Source organism: Lingula anatina, chromosome 9 (genome assembly GCF_051362555.1).
Source record: "Lingula anatina isolate TDL-2025a chromosome 9, LinAna3.0, whole genome shotgun sequence".
Taxonomy (NCBI): domain Eukaryota; kingdom Metazoa; phylum Brachiopoda; class Lingulata; order Lingulida; family Lingulidae; genus Lingula; species Lingula anatina.
In genome coordinates this window covers 15375962-15399651 of record NC_141775.1, presented here as the reverse complement: position 1 = coordinate 15399651, position 23690 = coordinate 15375962, and the positions used below count along the sequence as shown (strand labels likewise).

Genomic DNA, 23690 nt, shown 5'->3' with positions numbered 1-23690 from the left:
TGATTGCAGCTATCACACTTATCCATCAGGTTCAGGTACCAGTGTGCCTTAAAGCTGACAAGCACATCTTTTTGGTACGAACCCTGTTATGTAAGTCTGTCAGTTGTAACATAAAACGTCTTTTAAATCTACCCAAGGCTGGGCATTACTATCTAAAGAAAAGAAAAGGTCGTAAAATATAGTGTCCTACCCTATTGTTACTTCTTACCAGAATAGATAATAAGGTTAGACTTGCCATAACTGTATTAAAGAAACAAATCGGTGTTGTTTTTTTCAATTTTCAGTATTGGTATTATTCATCTATCAGCAGAAATTGCAATTTATCATTTGCTAGATGAGTATCAAGGATACGCGGGCTTGTGGCATGGTCTTGTGATTGAAACATGATTTGAATTTATTACAAAACGCTTTTTCCACTCTGTCAAAATATAAAGATATAAATATAAAAAATTCCCCTAGCTACTGCCACTTTCTTGCCAAATGTTTGACTGTCCTATCTTATAATTGCAACAAAAAAGTTAGAAACAGCTGCTAAGAGCATATATTTATCTTGGTCTTCATTTCTCTCCTGTTTTCTTTCCATTGTAATAACACTGACTGTTAGTAAGTCAAGAGAATTAGTTTTCATAGTTTGATGATGCGTTGCCCATTGAAACGCAAATAAATGGTGATTTATTCCGCATGTGTCTTATATCAAATTAACCATCCCAACCTTCATCAAAAATTTCTGAAGGCAAAATACTGATTCCAAAATATTAAATCGCAGACCCGTTGTGTGTCGGGATGGTATAAAATGCTTGTCTTGGTCCAGTTTTGACAGACTTCGACTTCAGTCAAGCTCCAAGTCACACTTCAACAGATAGCAGACGACGCCTCTTTTGCCGCCAAGATGATAAAGCTGATTCTACTCGCTGCTCTCGTGGCTTTGACAGCAGCCTCTATGCGAGACTCTGGGAGTAAAAGGTGTGTTAGTTCTTGATTGTGTGTGTGTTTGTGTGTGTGAGAGAGAGGTTTATTACTTACTGTATAATTGTTTATTTCTGCAATTAACTCTTACCAATGCTCAATTTATCTAAAAGGGGAACCGGAGGAGACAGGATTGTGTCGGAAGTGACGTCTAGTGGTGTAAGACGTGAAGCTGGGTGGTCATTATTAGCTGGAGGTGAACGGGAGTGAAGACGTCGGCTCAGAGAAAAAAGAGAATTGAGAAAACACATACGAAGAAATGATATTTTTATAAAGAAAATGATACGCTCAGTCTTTAGTGCACGTCTTATAAGAGGAGTGCCACTGAAGAATGTTTGACTTGTATCGTTTTCTTCTTTCATATTGAAAGTTTATCCCGATGAAATTGAAAAATTGCTTGTCTTTTTATTTTGTAAAAGGACTCACTATGGATACCAACCAGGCGGATATGGAAATGGCGACAACAGCTATTTAGATCGAGGGTACGGATATGGCGATAGCAACGGATATCGCAGCTACAGATACAACAGCAATAGAGGAGGCTATGGATACAAAAGTGCTGGATACGGAAAGCCTCAATACAGAGGAATGAATGGAGTCATGCCCCATTGGGATGGAGTCAGTATTGAGTAAGATTACGTTATGCTGTCACATTTTTAATTTTTTTTTCTCGTTTGTACACTGGAATCACTTCAGCTTAATGCATGTATTCCTAATGGCTTTTAAAACAAGTCAGAGAAAAAGATGAAAAAATGTTTTTAGGTAATTTTCGTTTTGATCCAGTCTGAAAATATGACATAATTCGTGATGATAATGTCATCGTTTTGGCCAACACTATTTATTCTGTAAACGGGTCAGCCCAGTAAACGAACGACTTAGGTTGGAGAAATGTTAACAAAGGTTTCTCAACAGAATCAGGTCCAGTTATGGCCAATATAACCCAGATAAATTTCCACCAGAATCCACCCAAAGCAAAGTGCCAAAATCCAAAATGGCCGCCAATGGATGGGGGGGGGGGGTATTTAAGTGGGCATAGCACTTAAACTGGGCAACGTAGAAACTTGTGACAGGTATCATTCGACGTTTTGACGTTCTCAATGGTGGTCTCTTGTATGCAGTTCTCAATAGGAGCTACAAAAATCATAATAATGTAAGTTCATTTCTGAAAAAAATAAAGAAAATTAATGTATTTTAAAGTATTTGGCCCTTTCTTTGAGACTGACATTGCCATTTATGCATGACGTTGACCTCTGATGACTTCCAAACTATTTTCAAATGGATGTCCATGCCTTTGAACATTAGAAAAGTTACCCAGATTCCATTTAATTACCCTCTCCTACGCAGTGGCGGCCATTTTGGATTTTGGCACTTTGCCATGGGTGGATTCCGGTGGGAAATTATCTGGGTTATTTTGGTTGAGAAACCTTTGTTAACATTTTTCCAACAAGTCAATCCACCAAGTCTTTTATTGGTCCGTTTTAATAGCTAGCGTGATCTATGTAGTACGTGTGTAAAAGTCATTATCAATCATTTCTCTCTATTCCAGAAACTGATGTCGCGCATAACCTTAATTATGCAGTGTGCACAAGCGGATATGACGACATCAACCACGTGACCCATTCCAAACAGTTCCTTGTACATGTGCCTCTTAAGATCTGGACTTTTTCTGCCCATAAATAGACCGGTACAATTTGGAAACATATTCTATATTACATGTATGAAATTTTACATCGCTCGTGCAATAAAATATATTGATTAAGATGTGATTTTGTTTTGATCTGTTTTCAGTCAATGTTGATTGTAAAGTATGATCATGGGAATTATGAGCATAAGAATCTATATTGAAAAAAGCACTTTTACATGGATCATATTTATAAGCCCATTACATAAATCCACAGAAATATGTATTATAATCGTATGTCTTCTTTCTTTCGCATGTCTAGCGCTTAAGTGTGTGTATCTGCAGCGATACAGCTGCGTATTAAAGAAATGTTGATTTTATAAGGTGTGACAACCACTACCACCAACAGTGCCATTACATATTATTTCTTTAAGATCTCCAAGAAACTCATTCTGGTGAAAGTAAACTTTGCAAGTGGTATTGAAAACTAATAATCACTATAAAACACCCGAAATTTCCTAATTAGTAATAAAAAAGAATGCGTTTTGAACATGTTTCCTTTGAAGAGGTCTGCGTTAGCTCTCTGAGTGCATTTCTAGTTATGTATATTGATGTAGTTTACTACCTGTATAACTCAATTATCAATGCTATATACAAAGGAAGTGCTAAGGACATAGGCTAACATGTCGATTCTCTTTATAGACATGTGCAGTTGTGATTGGTATTAGATTGTGTTTGGTGTGCTCGGAAGCAATGAGAATAGTACTTGAGTGTGACTTTTGTGGTCGGATGCAATGTGGGTAGTATTTGGTGATAGATTGTGACTTTTGGAAGCAACGGAAACTCCCATCTTTTAATTAAAACACACAGAGTAAGGTGACCCCATTCAAAATCTTAGTTGCACAGTTGACCATCTCTGTAAGGTGTTTCAGAAGGTCGCGCATAATCAGACTTATCAAGAAATAGAAACACAGCACTAACAACCAACTGCTGATGTTTTTCTTACGATATCAATCCGATTCCATTCTCCATGCGTGCGACAATGTTCAGTGGTGGTCCACTGGCAGATGCTACGTTATTTTCACTGACATTACTCTCTGGCATGTAAACGGGTAGCCATCAAAAATTACACGTGTACATTAACTGAACCAACATAATTGATTTCGTATGGTTTTCCGAACGTCCAACAACCAAGCGAGATCTCATTACGTTTTTCTTCCCGTTTGGTTCATTAAGTTTATTCATTTCTTTAATACAAGAACATCTCTTGCGCTTTTATATTTCTTTTACACCGCACAAAATTTATGCAATTTATAGTCACGAAAAAGACAAGTTTATTTCAAGTAAAAGCCAAGTTAAAAAAATGAAGCGGATCAGTGAATCTATAGTTCAGAAATATGACATTCAGTTTAAATCAGAACCCGGGCTGCCACATCGTTGTAAATTACAAAACTGATATAAACATGAAGGCAGGATATAAGCATATTTGTAAATACTAAATCTTTGTTTCAGATAACTTTGTATTAATTGTGTGAACAAAAAGGTTGGTACATGGGGGATATTCTAACTGGAGTACACTATGTACAACGATAGTATATGCCGCAGTTCTGCTTAATAAAAATAAATCAAAGTCAAAGACCGATCCATCTTTGCCAGGATTCTGTTGGTTTGTTTCAGCCAAATAAGGTTTATTACTTAGATAAAAACTGACGTAGGAGCTACAGACCCGCCGGAAAGTCCCCTTACTTACTCTACGGGTCGCTGCGGGTGTTGTTCATACGGCCCGGCGCGGTAACCATGGCAATAACATTGTTATCCTTGTGCTGTTTGGTTTCTGTTAACAATAGTACCATGCCCTGCCACGTCGGGTAGTTATCGTGTCTTACTTTCTGCTAACAAAAGAGTCTAACCCTAGCTCGCTGAGATAAAGATCGACGCTGAGCGTGGTCCCAATAAAATGTTCGTCTAAGCGTTAATTGACCTTTAATGCGCGGTGGCTTCACTCTACTTTGATAACTGTACTCTGATACGGAGATTTTAACTATAAGAACTTGCCAACAATGATTTTTAAAAGTGACTTTACCAAAAAGGTTCGGCAATGAAAGCAACTTTCCTGTACATTTTAGCTATGAATTGATTGAATTCACATAGAGTTGAATTAATGAATTCAGGAAAGATCAAATACACACTACTCGTACTTATACATGTAATATTTATTAGGATTCAAACCGTTATTGCTATATACATACTATAAACACGATTGAACTGATATTTCTTTTTGCTTTGTTCATGGATAGAATGCATTTTTTTCCAAAAAGACTTTTCAGTTGTTTGAGTAATTAACATTTTGTAGGCCATATTTTTAATATAATTCAGTCTATATTTGCATACAGGATCTCTCCCATCTTCACCCGTAACATTTCTGTCCTTTTAAATTTGTTCATCAACAGTAAACAATCTTCCCATTAACAGGGCGAAGGGTGGCCGGCCGAAAGACTGACTCCTTGGTTCTGCAGCATACAGAGTAGGAAGAATTATAATTAAACACGCGTAAAATATTATTAAAGAAATTAGCCTAAATTTTGATACAAATGTTTCTCTTTCGTTGTTTGATATTAACTCTTCACCTATGTAATTCAAAACGATAAAAATAGTTAAAGTTTACGATCTAAACTCCAAATTTAACCAAAAGCCTTCTTCATACTTAAAAGCATCAAAAAAATTATTTAAAAAGCTGGATTTCATTATTTCGGGTTAATTTCACTGTTTGGTACGTGTCATCTCACACTAATTAACAATCACTTCAGGTTAGCTTTATTCTTGCCGTCGGGTAAATAGAATAAATAAATATTTACACGCTTCATGGTAACGTATGTATCGGTAACGTATTATATGTATCATATTGACGTAACAAACAGAATGAACGACGTACAAACGTGCGCACATATACAAAGTCGCACGCACTTACAAAGTCGTGACAACAGAAAACAATCAATGGAATCAGAAAACAACACCTTCATATTATTTGGTCATGTATATATCGGTAACGTATGTATCATATGAACAATTTTCACAGATAGTTGAAGGCAAGAAATCTTATTTGTCTCGTTTTCTTTCACTTTAATGTAGCATTAAGACATAAGTGTTAGCGCGAAAGACAACCAATGAAAATAGTTACCATGTGGTTTTATTGTTTGTTGTCCGTTTTGTGAGGAAACGCCTTATTCTTACGGCATACTACATGACACTAAGAAGGAAAAGCAGGGCAAGTGAAGATTACTTGTCTTGAAACCGTTTGTTGAAATTGTTTATATGATACATACGTCACCGATACATACGTTACCAAATAATGTGAAGGTTTTGTTTTCTGTTTTCATTGTTTTTTCTCTGTTGTTGCGACTTTGTTGCTGCGTGTGACGCTGTATATTACGTCGCTCATTTTTCTTTGTTACTTTAAAATGATACATACGTTACCACAAAGCGTGTAAATATTTTTTAATCTATTTTCATTGGTTTTCTTTCTTTTTGTGCGCCAACACCATTTTAATGAAACACAAATAAAATACATAGGTGTTGGCCCACAAAGCGAAAGAAAACCAATGAAAATAGAATAAATATTTACACGCTTCATGGTAACGTATGTATCATTTTAACGTAACAAAGAAGAATAAGCGACGTAAAAACAAGCGTGCGCACATATACAACGTCGCACGCAACCACAGAGTCACGACAACAGAGAACAAACAATGAAATCAGAAAACAATACCTTCACGTTATTTGGTAACCTATTTGTATCATATTTACGTAACAAATAAGAAATGAGGGCCGTAAAACGTAGTGCGCACATACACAAAGTCACAGCCACTCACAAAGTCGTGACAACAGAAAACAATCAATGGAATCAAAAAACAACACCTTCATATTAAATTTATTGTCGTTTAACGAGTCAACGTAAATGTGTTAGAGAAGCGAGTCAGGTGAGGAAATGAATTCACAGGGCGGGGAATCTGAGATGCGCAGACTGAGTATTGTGCATTAGTATAAAAGGTATAGCGAGACGAGTAGTTTTCATTCGAGACTGTTTCAGCCGTCTGCGTCGGACTGGTGAAGTAAATTGCAAATGTGTGATTAAAGAATATTTAAATAGTATCGATGGCATACTAAGAGATTATAAGCAGGTCAGAGAAGTAATGTTTATAAGAGAAGGTTTAAGAGGGGCCAGTTGCTATAAGCTGATGTATTGAAAAAGGGTATACGTTTTGTAGTATTCATGAGTGTTGTTTAAACAGTGTAAAAGGTGAAAGCAGGGTGTAGGTAACAAAGAAGTGGTAGTAGTGATAAGACTGAGAAGGTGATAGTTTCTGATGTACAATTCATTCGTGGCATGTACGCATTCGGTAATACAGATAAGAATGCAACCATTAAAAGGGTTTATTGAATTGTATAAAAGGTGGAGACCTAGATGTGTGGAGAGACATGATCGCCAACGCTGAACAGCAGGGCACTGAATGATGATGATAAAATGTGGTTAAAATTTGAATGTGTTCAACAAAATAGCAGAAGTATTGGATATGAGAGGTTGGTAGAGGGTTAAAGTTTGAGAGTGGGTGAAGTACAGTAAATGCGTGGTATGTACGCATTCTGTGACGCAGACAGGCATGCAACACCTAATAGCAATGGTTAACGAAATAAAATGATTTGGATTTGATGCGGTGTTTGGGTGTTTTCGTTGCGAGTTATTAGACAATAAATGATTTATATACGATTAAGTGAAACGAATAAGAATATCAACACTTTTATTTTGTATTGTTTGCTGTCCGTTTTGTGAGCAAACGCCTTATTCTCACGGCATACTACATGACACTAAGAAGGAAAAGCAGGGCAAGTGAAGATTACTTGGCTTGAAACCGTTTGTTGAAATTGTTTATATGATACATACGTCACCGATACATACGTTACTAAATAATGTGAAGGTTTTGTTTTCTGTTTTCATTGTTTGTTCTCTGTTGTCGCGACTTTGTTGTTGCTTGTGACGCTGTATATTACGTCGCTCATTTTTCTTTGTTACGTTAAAATGATACATACGTTACCATAAAGCGTGTAAATATTTTTTTAATCTATTTTCATTGGTTGTCTTTCCTTTTGTGCGCCAACTCTATTTTAATGAAACACACACAAAAAAAAGACATAGGTGTTGGCCCACAAAGCGAAAGAAAACCAATGAAAATAGAATAAATATTTACACGCTTCATGGTAACGTATGTATCATTTTAACGTAAAAAAGAAGAATAAGCGACGTAAAAACAAGCGTGCGCACATATGCAACGTCGCACGCAACCACAGAGTCACTACAACAGAGAACAAACAATGAAATCAGAAAACAATACTTTCACGTTATTTGGTATATGTATCATATTTACGTAACAAATAAGAAATGAGGGCCGTAAAACGTAGTGCGCACATATACAAAGTCACAGCCACTCACAAAGTCGTGACAACAGAAAACAATCAATGGAATAAAAAAACAACACCTTCATATTAAATTTATTGTCGTTTAACGAGTCAACGTAAATGTGTTAGAGAAGCGAGTCAGGTGAGGAAATGAATTCACAGGGCGGGGAATCTGAGATGCGCAGACTGAGTATTGTGCATTAGTATAAAAGGTATAGCGAGACGAGTAGTTTTCATTCGAGACTGTTTCAGCCGTCTGCGTCGGACTGGTGAAGTAAATTGCAAATGTGTGATTAAAGAATATTTAAATAGTATCGATGGCATACTAAGAGATTATAAGCAGGTCAGAGAAGTAATGTTTATAAGAGAAGGTATAAGAGGGGCCAGTTGCTATAAGCTGATGTATTGAAAAAGGGTATACGTTTTGTAGTATTCATGAGTGTTGTTTAAACAGTGTAAAAGGTGAAAGCAGGGTGTAGGTAACAAAGAAGTGGTAGTAGTGATAAGACTGAGAAGGTGATAGTTTCTGATGTACAATTCATTCGTGGTATGTACGCATTCGGTAATACAGATAAGAATGCAACCATTAAAAGGGTTTATTGAAATGTATAAAAGGTGGAGACCTAGATGTGTGGAGAGACATGATCGCCAACGCTGAACAGCAGGGCACTGAATGATGATGATAAAATGTGGTTAAAATTTGAATGTGTTCAACAAAATAGCAGAAGTATTGGATATGAGAAGTTGGTAGAGGGTTATACTTTGAGAGTGGGTGAAGTACAGTTAATGCGTGGTATGTACCCATTCTGTGACGCAGACAGGCATGCAACAGATCATAGCAATGGTTAACGAAATAAAACGATTTGGATTTGTTGCGGTGTTTGGGTGATTTCGTTGCGAGTTATTAGACAATAAATGATTTATATACGATTAAGTGAAACGAATAAGAATATAAATACTTTTATTTTGTATTGTTTGTTGTCCGTTTTGTGAGCAAACGCCTTATTCTTACGGCATACTACATGACACTAAGAAGGAAAAGCAGGGCAAGAGAAGATTACTTGTCTTGAAACCGTTTGTTGAAATTGTTTATATGATACATACGTCACCGATACATACGTTACCAAATAATGTGAAGGTTTTGTTTTCTGTTTTCATTGTTTGTTCTCTGTTGTCGCGACTTTGTTGCTGCGTGTGACGCTGTATATTACGTCGCTCATTTTTCTTTGTTACGTTAAAATGATACATACGTTACCATAAAGCGTGTAACTATTTTTTAAACTATTTTCATTGGTTGTCTTTCCTTTTGTGCGCCAACACTATTTTTATGAAACACAAATAAAAGAGATAGGTGTTGGCCCACAAAGCGAAAGAAAACCAATGAAAATAGAATAAATATTTACACGCTTCATGGTAACGTATGTATCATTTTAACGTTACAAAGAAGAATAAGCGACGTAAAAACAAGCGTGCGCACATATACAACGTCGCACGCAACCACAGAGTCACGACAACAGAGAACAAACAATGAAATCAGAAATCAATACCTTCACGTTATTTGGTAACGTATATGTATCATATTTAAGTAACAAATAAGAAATGAGGGCCATAAAACGCAGTGCGCACATATACAAAGTCACAGCCACTCACAAAGTCGTGACAACAGAAAACAATCAATGGAATCAGAAAACAACACCTTCATATTATTTGGTCACGTATATCGGTAATGTATGAATCAAATGAACAATTTTCACAGATAGTTGAAGACAAGAAATCTTATTTGTCTCGTTTTATTTCATTTTAATGTAGCATTAAGACATAAGTGCTGGCCCACAAAATGAAAGGCAACCAAAGAAAATAGAATAAATAAATATTTATACGCTTTATTTACACGCACGGGTCAGGTGGTCGATGTCGTCATATCCGGCGGTTCACGTGACAGGGTGTTGGTCACATGCTGAATCAATGCCTGGAATTAAAAGGAAACGTTGTTTGGGTGATCACGAAAGCAACTTCTTCTCAACCACAGTTTGACACTTACATGGGCATAACGGAAGAGACGAGGTCATCGCATGCATATCGCTTCCATAAAAAATATTTATAAAATTGCAGCGCATCAGTTGAAATACTACCTTTTTGTGAGGGAGCTATGCAAACGTACTTGATAGAGTGAAGCACCTTATGATGCCATGTAATCTTTTTCATATTCAACATAGTGATTGAAAGATAGGAGAGGTTTACTATAATAATAACTAGAGTAAAGGGTGGGGAAAGGAAAAAGACTGGTTTTGGAAAGAAACAGAGAGGAGCTTTCGCAGAGGGAATAAATATTTTTATTAGCTTTCTGGGTTGCAGCAGTATTCATGATAAACATGTAGGCCCTATATAGCGACCTAAGTATAATAGTTGAAAATGAGTACAATCGCGAACAGTGCAAACCGTGCTGTAGCGCTGTCTGGAGCAAAATATAATTGTCTCTGTGTTAATTAAATGCTTAAAAGCTTATCAGATTGTCTTATAATTTTGTAAACATGTAATGACCAGATGATTATTTCTTATTTCTTTGACGGTCCCAATACCTCACAGTTTAGTCTTACGTACTTTGATGGAAGCTGTCAAGTGCGGAGAATCACCGTCATCCCTCAAAGGAACTTTTACCTCCTGTGATTGAAAGGTGTCAATCAAAGCTGTCAAATTTGACAGCTTGATTGACGGTAACGTAAACACACGTCAATCACAGCATTCCTACTGAACATCAAGTAGAACTGTACAATGAATACGAGAGAGACACGAGAGAGATACGAGAGTTTCTGGGAGGTTAAAAAATATTTGATCATTTTTATTCATTGTCAAATTGAACTCAGGTGCTGGGATCAATAATGGGCAGGTGTATTCCTCAATTCTTCCATGTATCTGTTAATAAACAGTTATAATTAATTCGACAATACGTCCATGTTACATTTAAAAACAGTTACGCATATACAGTTTTTCAATGGATATCATATTATTCCACATACAATAACTATGTTAGGCCTACATTATAGAATAATATAATTTAATTTGTCCCGGGGCATAATATGTTTGCTGGGGGTAGATATCTCTGTATATTGCCCCAAGGCTCGGTCCTATTTTGTCTGCTATATTCTAGGCACAGTGTTTCTTTTGTTATCATTTCTAAAAAAAACTTGTTTATTTGCTCTACACAAACATCTCTTAAATACGAAATTCGAAATTCCAATCATCCGAATTTATTCTACGGAATTCACGCACGTTCTTGTCTTTCCACAATTATCGACCACTTTTCACAAAGCAATGCTTTCTAAGCTTGAACAGTGCTCGCTTCTGTCTGACTTCGTCCGAGTCAGGTACATTTGGACAGTTGTACTGTCTCAACATGATTGTGACGCGTGCCTAAAAGATTGTCAGAAATGTGTTAGGAGAGACAAACTGTTGGCAGAGGATCAGGTAGAATTGTCGAACTGAGGATACAACAAACGAAGGAGTTATTTCCATAAGTTAAATATTTGAGGGAGAAGAGTAGGAACAATTTTTCATTAATTTAGAAAAAATTCATTTGCTGGCCAGTTTGCGTCTCAGCAGTTCTGCCGGGGTTATGTTTTGGGAGGGTGCAGTCGCCAATTATTTCATGCACCAGTTAATAAAATTTAATACTGTCGGGTTTCATAATAGGCTCTACACCACTGGACCCGACAATAAGCAAGGAAAGTGTATAGTGGTACACTGTAGGAGTCGGGCTGAAGGCGAACAAGTAGTGGAGCGTCGCTTGTTTGAGCCGGGGCTGTAGCAATAATCCGAAGGGTCAGTGGTCCGAATGTTCACTATAGAACCTTTGGTCCAATTAACACTTGATTAAAAAACGATGCAAATGTTGCCATTTTTCGGACCAACGAACCTTCGGAGTGTCGAGACGACCTTATTGAGCCAGACAATCCATTGGCAGCCCCTCCCCCAGCTTGCTGAATTCCAAACGTACGTCTTTCCTTTTGGGGACAGCCAGCACTGGCGAGAGGAGTAAGTGTGATACTATATGTCTAAGCTAGTCAGCATACAATCAAGGCAGAAATTATTATCACCTAGTAGACAAGTTAATTATCATGGTTTATTTTAATTCTGTGTCCTTCCATTTCTAAATGAGCATTTAAATCCCACATGTTGGAAATCTCAAGCACTGTATAATAATTGTTAATTCTAAAAAAAACATTATCTAAGTTGCGTATCTTACTTAGGGAAAATGAGAGTAAAGTGAAGGCGTTTATGTTGTTCCAGGAGTTCACTGCTGGGTTCACTTCAAATAAAACACTGACGCTACAGGTATATTCTAAGCGTTAAATGTAATTTGTACTTCTGCTTTTCACCTCCACCGGTGCGTTTGACGCATAATATCGTTGTCCTAGATCAAAAGACGTCGAGTTAAACGCATACCGTTTTATCCCCGGTGCTAAATTTGGTGTGAACTTAACGCTTGCTCCTTTTTCGTGGGAAGTCCAATGACAACAAAATACATAAACAAAACTTAACGTATCAGGCATTTAACAATATGTGGTAGTAGAAATCCGAGCATCGTGCTTTGTGATATATTTTTTAAACTTAAAAATGACGAATAAAAATAGAAACATTGCGTGTACATTGGTAAGTCACGTGGAAACCGCTTCCAAATAAGCCACACACCAAATACAGATAAACTGAAAAGTAGAAAAAAGTTTAAAATACACTGGTCTTGAGGCAAACAATTTGTATTTTTAAACCGTTTCCCTGGGCGAAGACCCCATTATGATCTCTATGTATTGAGTTGTGTTCTGTACGGTAGCTAGGAGTGGAGCTGTCGAGGTGTGGGGAGGCCGGCATGATGGATGGCGGGGAGCATGAGGGCAGCGGTGATTAACTCGTGGAACCGGGAACGTTTCAGTTTCTCAATGTAACATCTAATCGCCATAAACAAATCCCGTCCCTGTGCGTGTGTGTTTTTTATGAGAAAACTGCTTGTTACACGGAGGTGTGTGAGAGAGAGTCACGTGACTTGGGGATAAAAACTGACACAATACAACTTATATACCCAGATGCAAAAATAATTTATTATGTTGAAGTTTTCCTCGATAATTATTCCCCCACATAATCATATCCATTATTTTCCTTCAAAGATGACTGCGATATAATTTGGTGGCCACGCATATGTCAGCGATTTATTTATAAATCTAGGTGTGCAGCGACATTCTATCCTCCCTCCCTTTTCCTGCATGTTGGCTACATTCTTCCTTCCATTTGATTGTGTGCCCACTTTTGTATTTGTTTAGCCATTAGTCTACCTGTTCAATCTCTTTGTCTGTTTCTCTCTCTCTCTCTCTCTCTCTCTCTCTCTCTCTCTCTTTCTACTCAGAGTGGCCTGGATTGACCGCTCACATTCACTGTGAACTATTGGGGCAGTGCGGTAGACCTCTATCGATAGTAAAAGGCCAATCTTTGCCTCTAGGAAAAGTTTAAATGCACTTCGTATCGCGTCAAAGGTCGGCTTTCCCAATATATTTAACTGTCATGAAAGGCTTGCTACTGACATTCTGTCTTCTTCTCTTTCACTTTATTGACTAAAGTAGCAGAAGAACGTCTTCATGCCTCCTTGGGAAGTAGAGTTCATACAAACTTATTTAAAAACTCCTCCAAATAACTCCAGCTTAGGAGTTTGAACAGAGGTTGGAACAGAGGTTTAATTTTGAATTGGTTTTACCTCCAAACTGCCAAAGATTTACGTCTGCAGGAAGCTTCCTGGTGAAGCGAGTAGGCTGGTTTATCGTAGACTTTTATTAATTGACAAATAACAGCAATCCCATGAGATATGTTCTTCCTTTACATGGGCCCAGTTTGGGACCGAAGCAATGACCTGTCTTTGGGACAGAGTGATTTCGTGGGTGACATTGTCCCTCATCTCCATGGCAACCCTCGAGACCTGTGACCACTGTGGTACACGCCTGATCCAGTCGGCTCCAGTAACTGTTGGAAAAGCCGTATCTGGTGCTTTTATTGCATTTCTGTCCCTCTATTAAAGTTAGATATTTACATTTAAATGTTTCTCAATAAAACTCTGTATAAGCGAGCGACAGTCGGCAATAATCAACAGGACATCTCATTCAGATATGTCCTCCCACAGTTAAATGGCAATCCTTTTCCGCACGGAGCAGACGATAAAACGATTAGGAACGCAGCGCCACCGTTTTCCATCGAACATTTGAGGTTTTTTGTAGACTTTTTTTCGGGAAAATTTTGAAGAAGACGAATGTGACAGCCCGCATGCTGTAGTTTAAGGTTATAAAAGCGTGGTAACGCATGAATGAAGAAATGGAAAATAGAGGGTTGGGAGTTGGGAAACAGGGGAGGTGAAAATACTCAATATACCATGTGACTGGCCTCAATGGACGTAAGAACTGACGGCGAGGGGTTGAGTGGATAATGACAGAGAAAGTCAAACTGACCGAACATTACTCCCTTAACTGTATCTGGGCGGCACAAGATTTAAAGTTTTTTTTATACGTATGCTCTTTACGTATCATAAATCTTCACGTATAACGAAGAGCCTGTCGTAAGGGGTGACGGACTGGGCAGGTTATATAGCGTTTGATATTATTATGTTTTCGAATAATAATTGAATGGCCAAAGAAATACACAAATTGCTGTCTCACCATGTCTCACTCGAAGCTGGTAAAAGTACATCATATTCCAAGTATGATCGAAGAAATAATGTCCACATACTGGCCCCATTTCCACTATAAATCTGGCTTCCAGGGAGTCTGAGCTGTTTTGGGGAACCGGCCTCACCCCAAACTCTTTCATTTCATTCCCTTTTGGCCAGTCGTATAACGATCTAGGGAGAGAGAGGTTCGTGCATGATGTGAACAGTCTGTGCTTTAACTACATCCTAGCTGCTGTTACTGTAACTGAGTTTTTTTTTTTTTTTTTTTTTTTTTTTTTTGGCTGAGGAAACATTCTTGTTTGGGTTTGTGTTCGGTTGCGTGCCCTTTCCGCGCGAATGCCCGTCTGCCCTCAGCAACCGTGTTGAAATAACACAGTTCAACCTCTCGATTGAGAAGTAATTGTTTTAGCAATAGTTTTGTTTTTCGTTTAATAATTTCTTCTTTTTCGGGATAAGGGTCTGGCAATGATGGCAGTTCACTGGAAAAAATAGGACATTTGAAAAAAAAAAGACAGTTATCAAATACTCCTCAGTCAATTCAAATCAACTAGCTCTTCAACTTATGTAAAGTTGAATAACTCTTGTCAAAACAAATTATAGGAATATAAAGAACAAGCAATGTTGTCAGCCAGGCATAGCTGAGCCGCCAGAACAAAGTGGTATAAAACGGACAAAGTGCTACAACGGAAAAAACTAACATCCGTTACAAGATACAAAATCACAAAAAAAAAACTTGAGACCTTGAAGCCAAGGATGACACCCGCAGCTGACACATAAGTGGATTTTGTATCGTCTGCCAGATTTACAGGCGTCTTGTACAAGGACAGCTACAACATGAACGACGCCGGGTTCCAACGGCATCCACTTAGAGCGGCTATTCATTGATATTTCTTTTTATTTCAGTGTGATGTTTTGTAAATAAATAAAGGTAGACGCCTTGTTTATGATGTTTTTTAGTTGCCACTATTTTTGGTTCCATTTGTCCCAGTGACGCACGTGGAACAGGGTGCAATAAAGATTGAAATATTGTTATTTATACTCGATTTCCATAAAAGATAACCACCGCGCAGAAACCGTGTAATAAAAGGAAATCATAACGCAAGACAAGCTGCGCGTTAATTGTTTTCAGATTTATAATAAACAGGTGGCTTTATTTGAAAATTCTTCTTTAATGTGTAAATCGACCTTCAAACTCCAAAGACGGATCCGCCGAGGAGCCCCAAATCGCCTGTCTATCCCCCCCTTGGCTCCCTCAACTAGTGCGTGAGTAAATCTGGCGTGTTTGAAAAAGCAGCCGCAGAGTTCACGAGAGAGTCATACGTTACGATCACCCCATGTAGGTTAGCAGCGGCTTCAGCGTTCATCAGAGTGGACGGACTTACCTGAGGATCATGGCAACTTTTACCGCGTTAACCACCTCGCTTGTTGTTCTAACTACAGGTAAGTTTCTCACCATTTTCTCAACGGGCGAGCCTCGGGCTCTCCGGGAGGGCATACATCTTGTTGAGGCACATTAAGATTTTTCCTCGACTGTTTCTCTTCGGTATTTTTTTTTTTTCATTCGTTTTGTTTGGTATATAACTTTTCAACAACTGGTACATCTGGCGTTTTATGTTTACATTATGACGGTATGTATCGGCGCGTGACGACGCGTAATAATGTATAGTAGAACGCTGTAGACACGGCAAACTTTAACCAACTGAAGGCGGGTTATGTTGTTTGAAAACAGAACAATAAAACAGCAGGTAAAATGAACTGACAATGGAGAAGGCGTGGTGGAACAAACCATTTGATGAAAGAGCAGAGAAGTAATATTTGATCGATTCTTTAGACGTTCACAGGTGTGGCGAGTGAATCACAAGACAGGACGTGCGAAGTAGACCAATATTTGTTGTAATCCTGACTGAATTGTTAATTTGCTTGTGTATAAATACCTCAATGTGTTTGTCTTATATCAATAAGAGGGTCGGTGTCGTTGATGTACGACAAACTGCACTTCGATCTTAGGTCACATTGATTTTCTACTATACAGCACCCCATGTGCCAACTAATAAGGGGGGAAATGACTCGTTTACACGGGGGGGGGGGGGGAATCTGACGCACAGTGACTTTATACATTTTCTTTTTATCTATTATCGCCAGAAATCATACGCTCATCTGGTTTAAACATTTATCAATCACAGGTTCACAACGCCCCCACCCCCATCCCCCATGGGATCGGGTCCCATGGATCCATCTAGTGCGTCCCCTTGATTACCACCGCGTCTTGAGAAAAGCTACACTTTCAGTGCCGCGGTCTTTCCTCTAATAAATGGGTTTTTACCCCACTGTGTAAGGTTCACCTCATAAGTAAACACTCATTAACAGTCAATAATCACCTCTGTGTTTTTTTTTTTTTTTTTTCAGTTGTACTAGCCGGTCTAACTGGAGGCGCGGAAAAGCCACACCACGAAGGTGAGTTGAAATATCACAGGAAATGAAATATACTCAGCCATATGTTTTATCTGGAAAAGTGTACATTTCACTGGAACACATGGCAAATACGCTTGAATTGAGCTGTACAATATTTAAAGAAACTCCGTTTACGGTTGAATGGATTTCTACGTTTACACATTACAAATGCGGTTGTTTCTCAAAATTTTGATCTCACGTCAGCGCTTTTGAAGTGTCTCAAAGTTCTATTCTCGTATACATTTCTATTACTTACTAGTACACTTGTAAATCACCACTGTGTTAAATGCTGCTATCGCCCTACCTTCAGAGAAGTCTCAGTCGTCAAGTCTTTTACAGGATTTTAAAAATTCTTTTCTTCAATTTTCTAACAAAAATTAACTACAGTCACCCACTGTGGTCAGATGGTACTGCTGACCAACCTCTCTCTTTTTGTCTCGGTCTCTCTCTCCCTTTCTCCCTCTCTAGGTCTCTCTTTCTCTCCCCCCTTCTCGATCTCTCGGTCTCTCTCTTTCTCTCTCAGTCTCTCTCTCTCTCTCTCTCTCTCTCTCTCTCTTGGTCTCTCCCCCCCCCCCTTCTCTCTCTCTCTCTCTCTCTCTCTCTCTCTCTCTCTCTCTCTCTCTCTCTCTCTCTGTCTCTGTCTCTGATCTCGGTCTTTCTTCAAGCAGTCGGACGGTTTTGATAATAACATCCTGAAGTCATTGTCAGGTATACTTTAAGTATTGTTCATGGAGAAGTCGAAATGCCTCACACATTGTGGAAAAGACGCTGCGTGTAAAAAGTTTGTTTTTGTTCCCAGAAACAGAAATAATTGACCTAACGGTTTTATCGCAGCATTCTTCAGTACAACAGAGAAGTACCCATTCGAACTGTAATTAATGTTAAGTCAGAACCTTGCCCTGTTTTAATGTTTCTAAAATGTGTCAAGCATTCTCCGGTTCACTTGATGAATGCGCTGTCACCTCTGTGCCATTGTGTAACCTAAAGGGACGCACATTGAATGTTTACTACGGTAAAATGTGTCGCCATGGTCCCAAGTTTTAATTTTGATTTAAAAAATTGTAGTCCGCCATAGGTTGGCTCTGCTTACCTTAAAAAAATCAAATAATTCTAAGTAAATAAAAATGTTAGTTTGAGATAATACTTTTGACGTACCCAGGAATTTTCCAGTGCATAGGGCATGTACTTATTCTTATTTTATAGAGCAAATTATCATAAAGTTAATTTTGTAATAAAAATAATTGAAATATGAAAATGTGTGAACGTTTAAGTTGATCCATGCATGAACGGTGTTTAAGAGGATATACTGAAAGGTGAATATTAAGTAAACAGTCTGCGTTTCGTGAAGTGTAATGCAATAATCTAAGGTTTGGGTATTTCTTAACCAGTAGAAGAACCTTCAATTAATTACTGTGTATAGTGAAACTCCGCCATACGTGGGATTCACATAGTGATACTTTACGGCAATGTTACATGTGACAAGGAACTCGCCAAGTATCAGTATTTATAAGTTAAATGTATTTGTTTACTGGACGAAAATTCTATAGGACAAATAATTAACAAAGAAAATCGACCTTAAAAAATCACAACGCTGTTTGTTGCCAGCAGCAGCAATGTGTCGAATTAAACCACGTATTCGAACAGCTTTTTTCCGAAAGTCAATCAACCATGTCGTGTCCACGGCAAGGGGGGGGGCACCTCACTAAATATTTGTCAGACCACGGAATATTATATGATAATCTTCTAAGGTCAGACTAATGCACCCCTTGCTCCGCTTCTCCATCTGTACCGAAGTAAGCACGAAGTAAGCAACGACAAGTGCCTCATAGTAATACCATGCTGTTTAACTCTTCTTCTCCTTCCTCTCTCTCTCCCTCTCGCTTTAACATAATAATAGTTATATGAGGTAGAACTGTGCATTTGAGATATATACTCCAAAGCTTTGAAATGAATCACCGTCGACTATTAGAAAGACGACAATTGGAGATTCCTTTCAAACTCGTGTTTTTAAGGGAAAATGCATGTTTTTTATTTATTTCATAAAACAAGTCAACTCTCAAAAACTTATCAATTTTGAAAGTAAATCAATATTATGTTCTTTTAAGTGTCAGTCCTTATCTTTTAAATTTTAATATCTTTGTATGGGAATTGTATTTTTTTAGTGAATGTGCCTTATAAATAATTCTGAATATTATTTTTATTATTATTGTAACACACGATGGGTTCAATTTATCCTTTTTTTTTCTAATTTAATCCACGCCCCCCTCCCCCCCGCCGCCTTCCCTCCTCCCTCCCCCTCGTTCAGTGCGACAGATATTTACCCGCCACACTTGCACTCCTTGCCATCAGCAGTCACCGTCTAGTTTTAACTTCTGAATAAACAATAATTTACAAGAAATTTTCCGATGTATCTGGATTCCTGCACCCGTCCCAACCATCTAGTTCCACTCGTACACATGCACCTGGGTTAACGGCTGGTAGATTAGTTATTATGCTCTCTTTCTCCGACATGGCATGCAGTACTTACATTTTATTTCTTAGTGTTCACTTTTTATGCATACAAGACGTACGACATTGTTATTTTTTTCTGCGTAACATATTTTAATCTGTGTAAAAATAAAACCAATACATCTTATTGTTAACTTCATTTTAAACACATTTGAAGCGTCCTCGGTTTAATTCAACACAGATCATAACTTGCCGTCTTCCTTTCCGATAAGAACATAGTCTTGGAATAGTTTAACAAACTCCCCTGTGCCGAGATTAAAACGACTCCACGTGCTGCAGAAACATTAACTCTTGCAACACACTACGTTTTACTTTAGCTCCCTAAAGGAGGGAGTTGTTTATTTTCCAGAAAAACATCTTCGGACATATGGACGTTTGTTCAGTGCTATTTTCAAATATTTTTCCACGTGCATCTCCTTGGATAAGGTCCAATATTTTGTTTAAAGTTGACTAAAGTGAAACCCAAACTACACCGCTTTTACCGCCTCTTATCTTGCACAGTTATTATCTAGAAAAGCGTGCTGACAGTTAAAGGCATCTTCATAATCGAAGGAGCTCGTGCAAGCAGGACGTTTCCAAAAGTAAAATTCAAATGAACACAAGAAAACAAAACTCCATAGTGGAGCCCATTCTCAAAATCGTCGATTTATATAATATTTCTCAGTCATTGTGAGGTTCGGAGTCTTGTGAATCTTATTGCCATTTAAACGTCGGCGGCCAGGCATCAGACGCTTTAACTTCTTAAAAGAAGTCATCTGGACGCTGCCCGCCAGTTAAACCTTGTCACACCTGTACAGAATTAAGTGAAATTTCTGACCAGACAGTGACCACTCCCGAACCCACTCCAGCTCTGTTGGACGTGGTGTTAAACAAGGACTTTCCACTGAGATCAGATATAGTGGAAGTACCGGAGTCCTCGTCCTTTATCAGATAAAGCAACGGGGGGTCTAGGCGTCTCTAGAAGAAAGTGTTGCTGATTCAGAGTTTTTAATATATTATTTAATGTCAGAAAGAGAGAGAGGGCATGCTTAACTCCCTGTTTAATGCAGAGAGAGATAATTATGAATTAGCAGTCATTGATCAGCGGCTGTTTACCCTTAACCCTCAAAATGATAAGCCTCTTATGGCAGTAAAACAATATATATATAGATATACTGTAAGCGACACAAAGGAAAAACGTCCGTAACACCATTTAATAACTTGTTCCTTGTTAAATAAAAAATATCATATTATGATCTCGGTGATTCTTTCAACTAATTTATCAACTATTGGCCTAATTCAGACGTGTAAACGCGGGGAAAATATTTTTGAGCCAGATGTTAATATGTTGAGGACTGTTGTGACTTTTAAGGGATGGTGAAAGCTATGCACACTTGATTTATGCTCAATTTTTTAATCAATTTTCACCATAGGAAATGAGTGCTCGTGGTTTATAGGAACATTAGAGCCGTAATTTGCAATTGAACGATTTTTTTTGGTGCTTCTTGTAGAGTCGCATTTTGAAAATAAAAACGTGAAAATGCATTTTGCTGAAGAAACGTATTTTGCAACCAAAGGAGATAACAGAAATTATAACTTGAAAAAAAAAAAGAAAAATACATCCAGAACAGCCCCACCCCCAACATTTATAATGGCAATGTAATGCCGAAGGACTTTAGTCACAAATGTACGGGGATAAATGTCTAATAAGCATGCCATAAATGTGGAACTGAAAAAGAAAATTCGGGGCACGGTGTATAAGTTCCCCATCCTTATACACTTTTATATGTATAGTTCTTCAAACAGTTCCAGTGCTTTAGTAATAAAACTAGTTGCAAAATGCGTTGCGGTTGCAAAACGAATGCCTCTGTTTTTGTTTGGCTGCAAAATGCGTTGCAATGCAAACAATTTCAGTGCTTTAAAAAACTCATTTGATTAGTACAGGTTAGGGTTAATCAAAAGTGTCAAAGTGGGAATTTGTGACGAGTATCGTCTGTTCAGAATAAAGGGAAACAGACTACAGTCCTTAGAGGACTGCCTTTCCTGTACATGTGAGACTATTCCAGACGGAAAGCGAGAGATAGACCAATAGCACGTACAAGGGAGCCGCGGGATATTCAGGCCACAGACCGTGATCATAAGACATACCGCAAATAGAAAATAGAATTTAGAAAATAGACATTGCATGTGAATGAAGCCTTATTGCACCGCATTTTAAAAACCCATAAAGATCAAATCACCGTAACTTATCCCGGCAGAATCCTCTATATTTCATTCTCTATATATCTTTCAGTTCCTTCCTTTCTTCCTTCTTGTTCCCAGCTAATAGATCCGTCTCCCTGGGAAGAGCTTCCGTAAGCCCTAATGATATCTTCATTTTACCGGTATGTTTTCAGAGGTGATCCTTCCGTTCAGTTGGCTGCAGCAGAGCGCGGAGGACGCTAAGTCGTTTCTGGTCCACAGAGAGAAGAGAGGATTCTGGGAGTTCTTTGGAGGTGACGATGACGATGACACGACGACGACAACTACCACACCATTGCCGACAACTACCTCCACCACCACCACAACAACAACAACAACTACACCTACAACGACCACACGACCAACAACAACCTCGACAACCAGCACCACCACGGCAACTACGACCACTTCAACACGACAAACTCCCCGGAGGCGGCCTCCAACGCCATATTACTACGACACCACTACAACCACCACCGCCAGACCGTGGTGGAAAGTATTTGTTGGGAAGGAAGACACCACGGTGACCACCACTCCCGCGACCACCACGACCACGACTCGACCTCCACCTCCCCGCCGAACGTACCCCACGCGGCGACCGTACTACCGCCAGACGCGGCCGCCCCAGAGACAGCGGACCCCTGACCCGCGAGTTGAGGGCAGACACCACCGGTACAGGCCCGGTAGGAGGGGCCAGATAAATCAAGAAAACTACATCCCTGTTTTCAATCCGGTCATACAGGTGTCAAATCGTCCATCTGGCCCTAACGGGAAAACGGACACAGACTCTGGGTTAAAACAGGGGTCGGCGGCGACTCGCCCCGGCAGTGACACCTCTAATGTGCAGCGTGCGCCTCCTGGCGTCCCAGTTGCATACTTAGCGCGGACACAATATTATATCACACCGACACTAGCGCCACCTATACGCCACCGCACTCCAAGCTGGCACCGACCCGAGGTTAGAAAACGTATATTGCTAGAAAGACAGCGGGAACGTCACTCGCCAGATTATAGGCGCCATCTAAGGGCGTGGCTAAGAAAATGGCGGCTTTCCGGTGGCGAGCACTATAGAAACCGTTTGCGGGCAGCTCAGTCTTAGTGCTGCTGTAAATAATGGACACAAAAAAATTTCAGTTTCGCATAATTTTTGAAGACATTAAGCGATATCGCCGTTCTATTGATGCCATGCAAAAGTAATTAAATACCACGATATTGCTCACCAAAATTCGTCAAATGGCCATCGGAGCAAGAGAAAGATAATATTAGTCTCCTGCAGCAGTTTTTGGAAAGACTGACAGCCTATTTGAAATCTCAGTCAGAATCTATTAGTCGTCTCCTGTTATGGTCGCCGTCATCAAACCAGATAACGCTGATGTGACAACCGCAAGGACAGCCTATCGAAGTAGGAATAACGTCCATACCCGTAGTTTATAACACCGGAGAGGTGCCAAAGTGAGGAGTGTATTGTGGTCAGGCTTTATGATAAGTTTTTCCTAACTTTGAATTTCAATAAAATGTGCTGTAGCACATTCAATGCTGTATATTTCTTTAGAAGGTCGTTACTTTCTAGTGTACAAGTTGGCAGACCGGTTACTTCAGATTCCCTGTTGTCATTAAATATGTTGCGAAAGATATACTATCTACAACCATAAATGAGGAGTCCAAAATTGCACTGTACTGTAATTTATTGATTTAAACAAAGAAAAACGTTAAAATAAAAACATACTGTTGAACTGACCTCTGTAGGCCTTTATCCATAAATGTATATGTCCA

The 23690-nt window shown here is 38.8% G+C and overlaps 1 protein-coding gene and 1 long non-coding RNA gene across 2 annotated transcripts; both read left to right on the top strand.

The window, feature by feature from the left end:
• Positions 1–752: 752 nt before the first annotated feature.
• On the top strand, positions 753–2721 carry LOC147759967 (uncharacterized). The gene is made up of 3 exons (XR_015331104.1): positions 753–963; positions 1386–1595; positions 2513–2721. It is a non-coding gene; the product is annotated as an uncharacterized LOC147759967 (long non-coding RNA).
• Positions 2722–15986: 13265 nt separating this feature from the next.
• On the top strand, positions 15987–23654 carry LOC106154042 (uncharacterized). Its single transcript, XM_013528268.2, has 3 exons — positions 15987–16178; positions 17145–17192; positions 22073–23654. The coding sequence occupies exons 1-3, from the start codon at positions 16130–16132 to the stop codon at positions 23014–23016; spliced, it is 1041 nt and encodes a 346-aa protein (XP_013383722.2). The 5' UTR covers positions 15987–16129; the 3' UTR covers positions 23017–23654.
• The last annotated feature ends 36 nt before the right edge of the window (positions 23655–23690 follow it).

What these genes read in the sequence shown, in the direction of transcription:
- LOC106154042 (XM_013528268.2), top strand. Translation starts at nt 16,130, where the DNA reads ATGGCAACTTTTACCGCGTTAACCACCTCGCTTGTTGTTCTAACTACA. An exon ending in GCTTGTTGTTCTAACTACAG is followed by an intron (nt 16,179 to 17,144) that starts GTAAGTTTCTCA and finishes TTTTTTTTTCAG; the next exon opens with TTGTACTAGCCGGTCTAACT. An exon ending in GGAAAAGCCACACCACGAAG is followed by an intron (nt 17,193 to 22,072) that starts GTGAGTTGAAAT and finishes GTATGTTTTCAG; the next exon opens with AGGTGATCCTTCCGTTCAGT.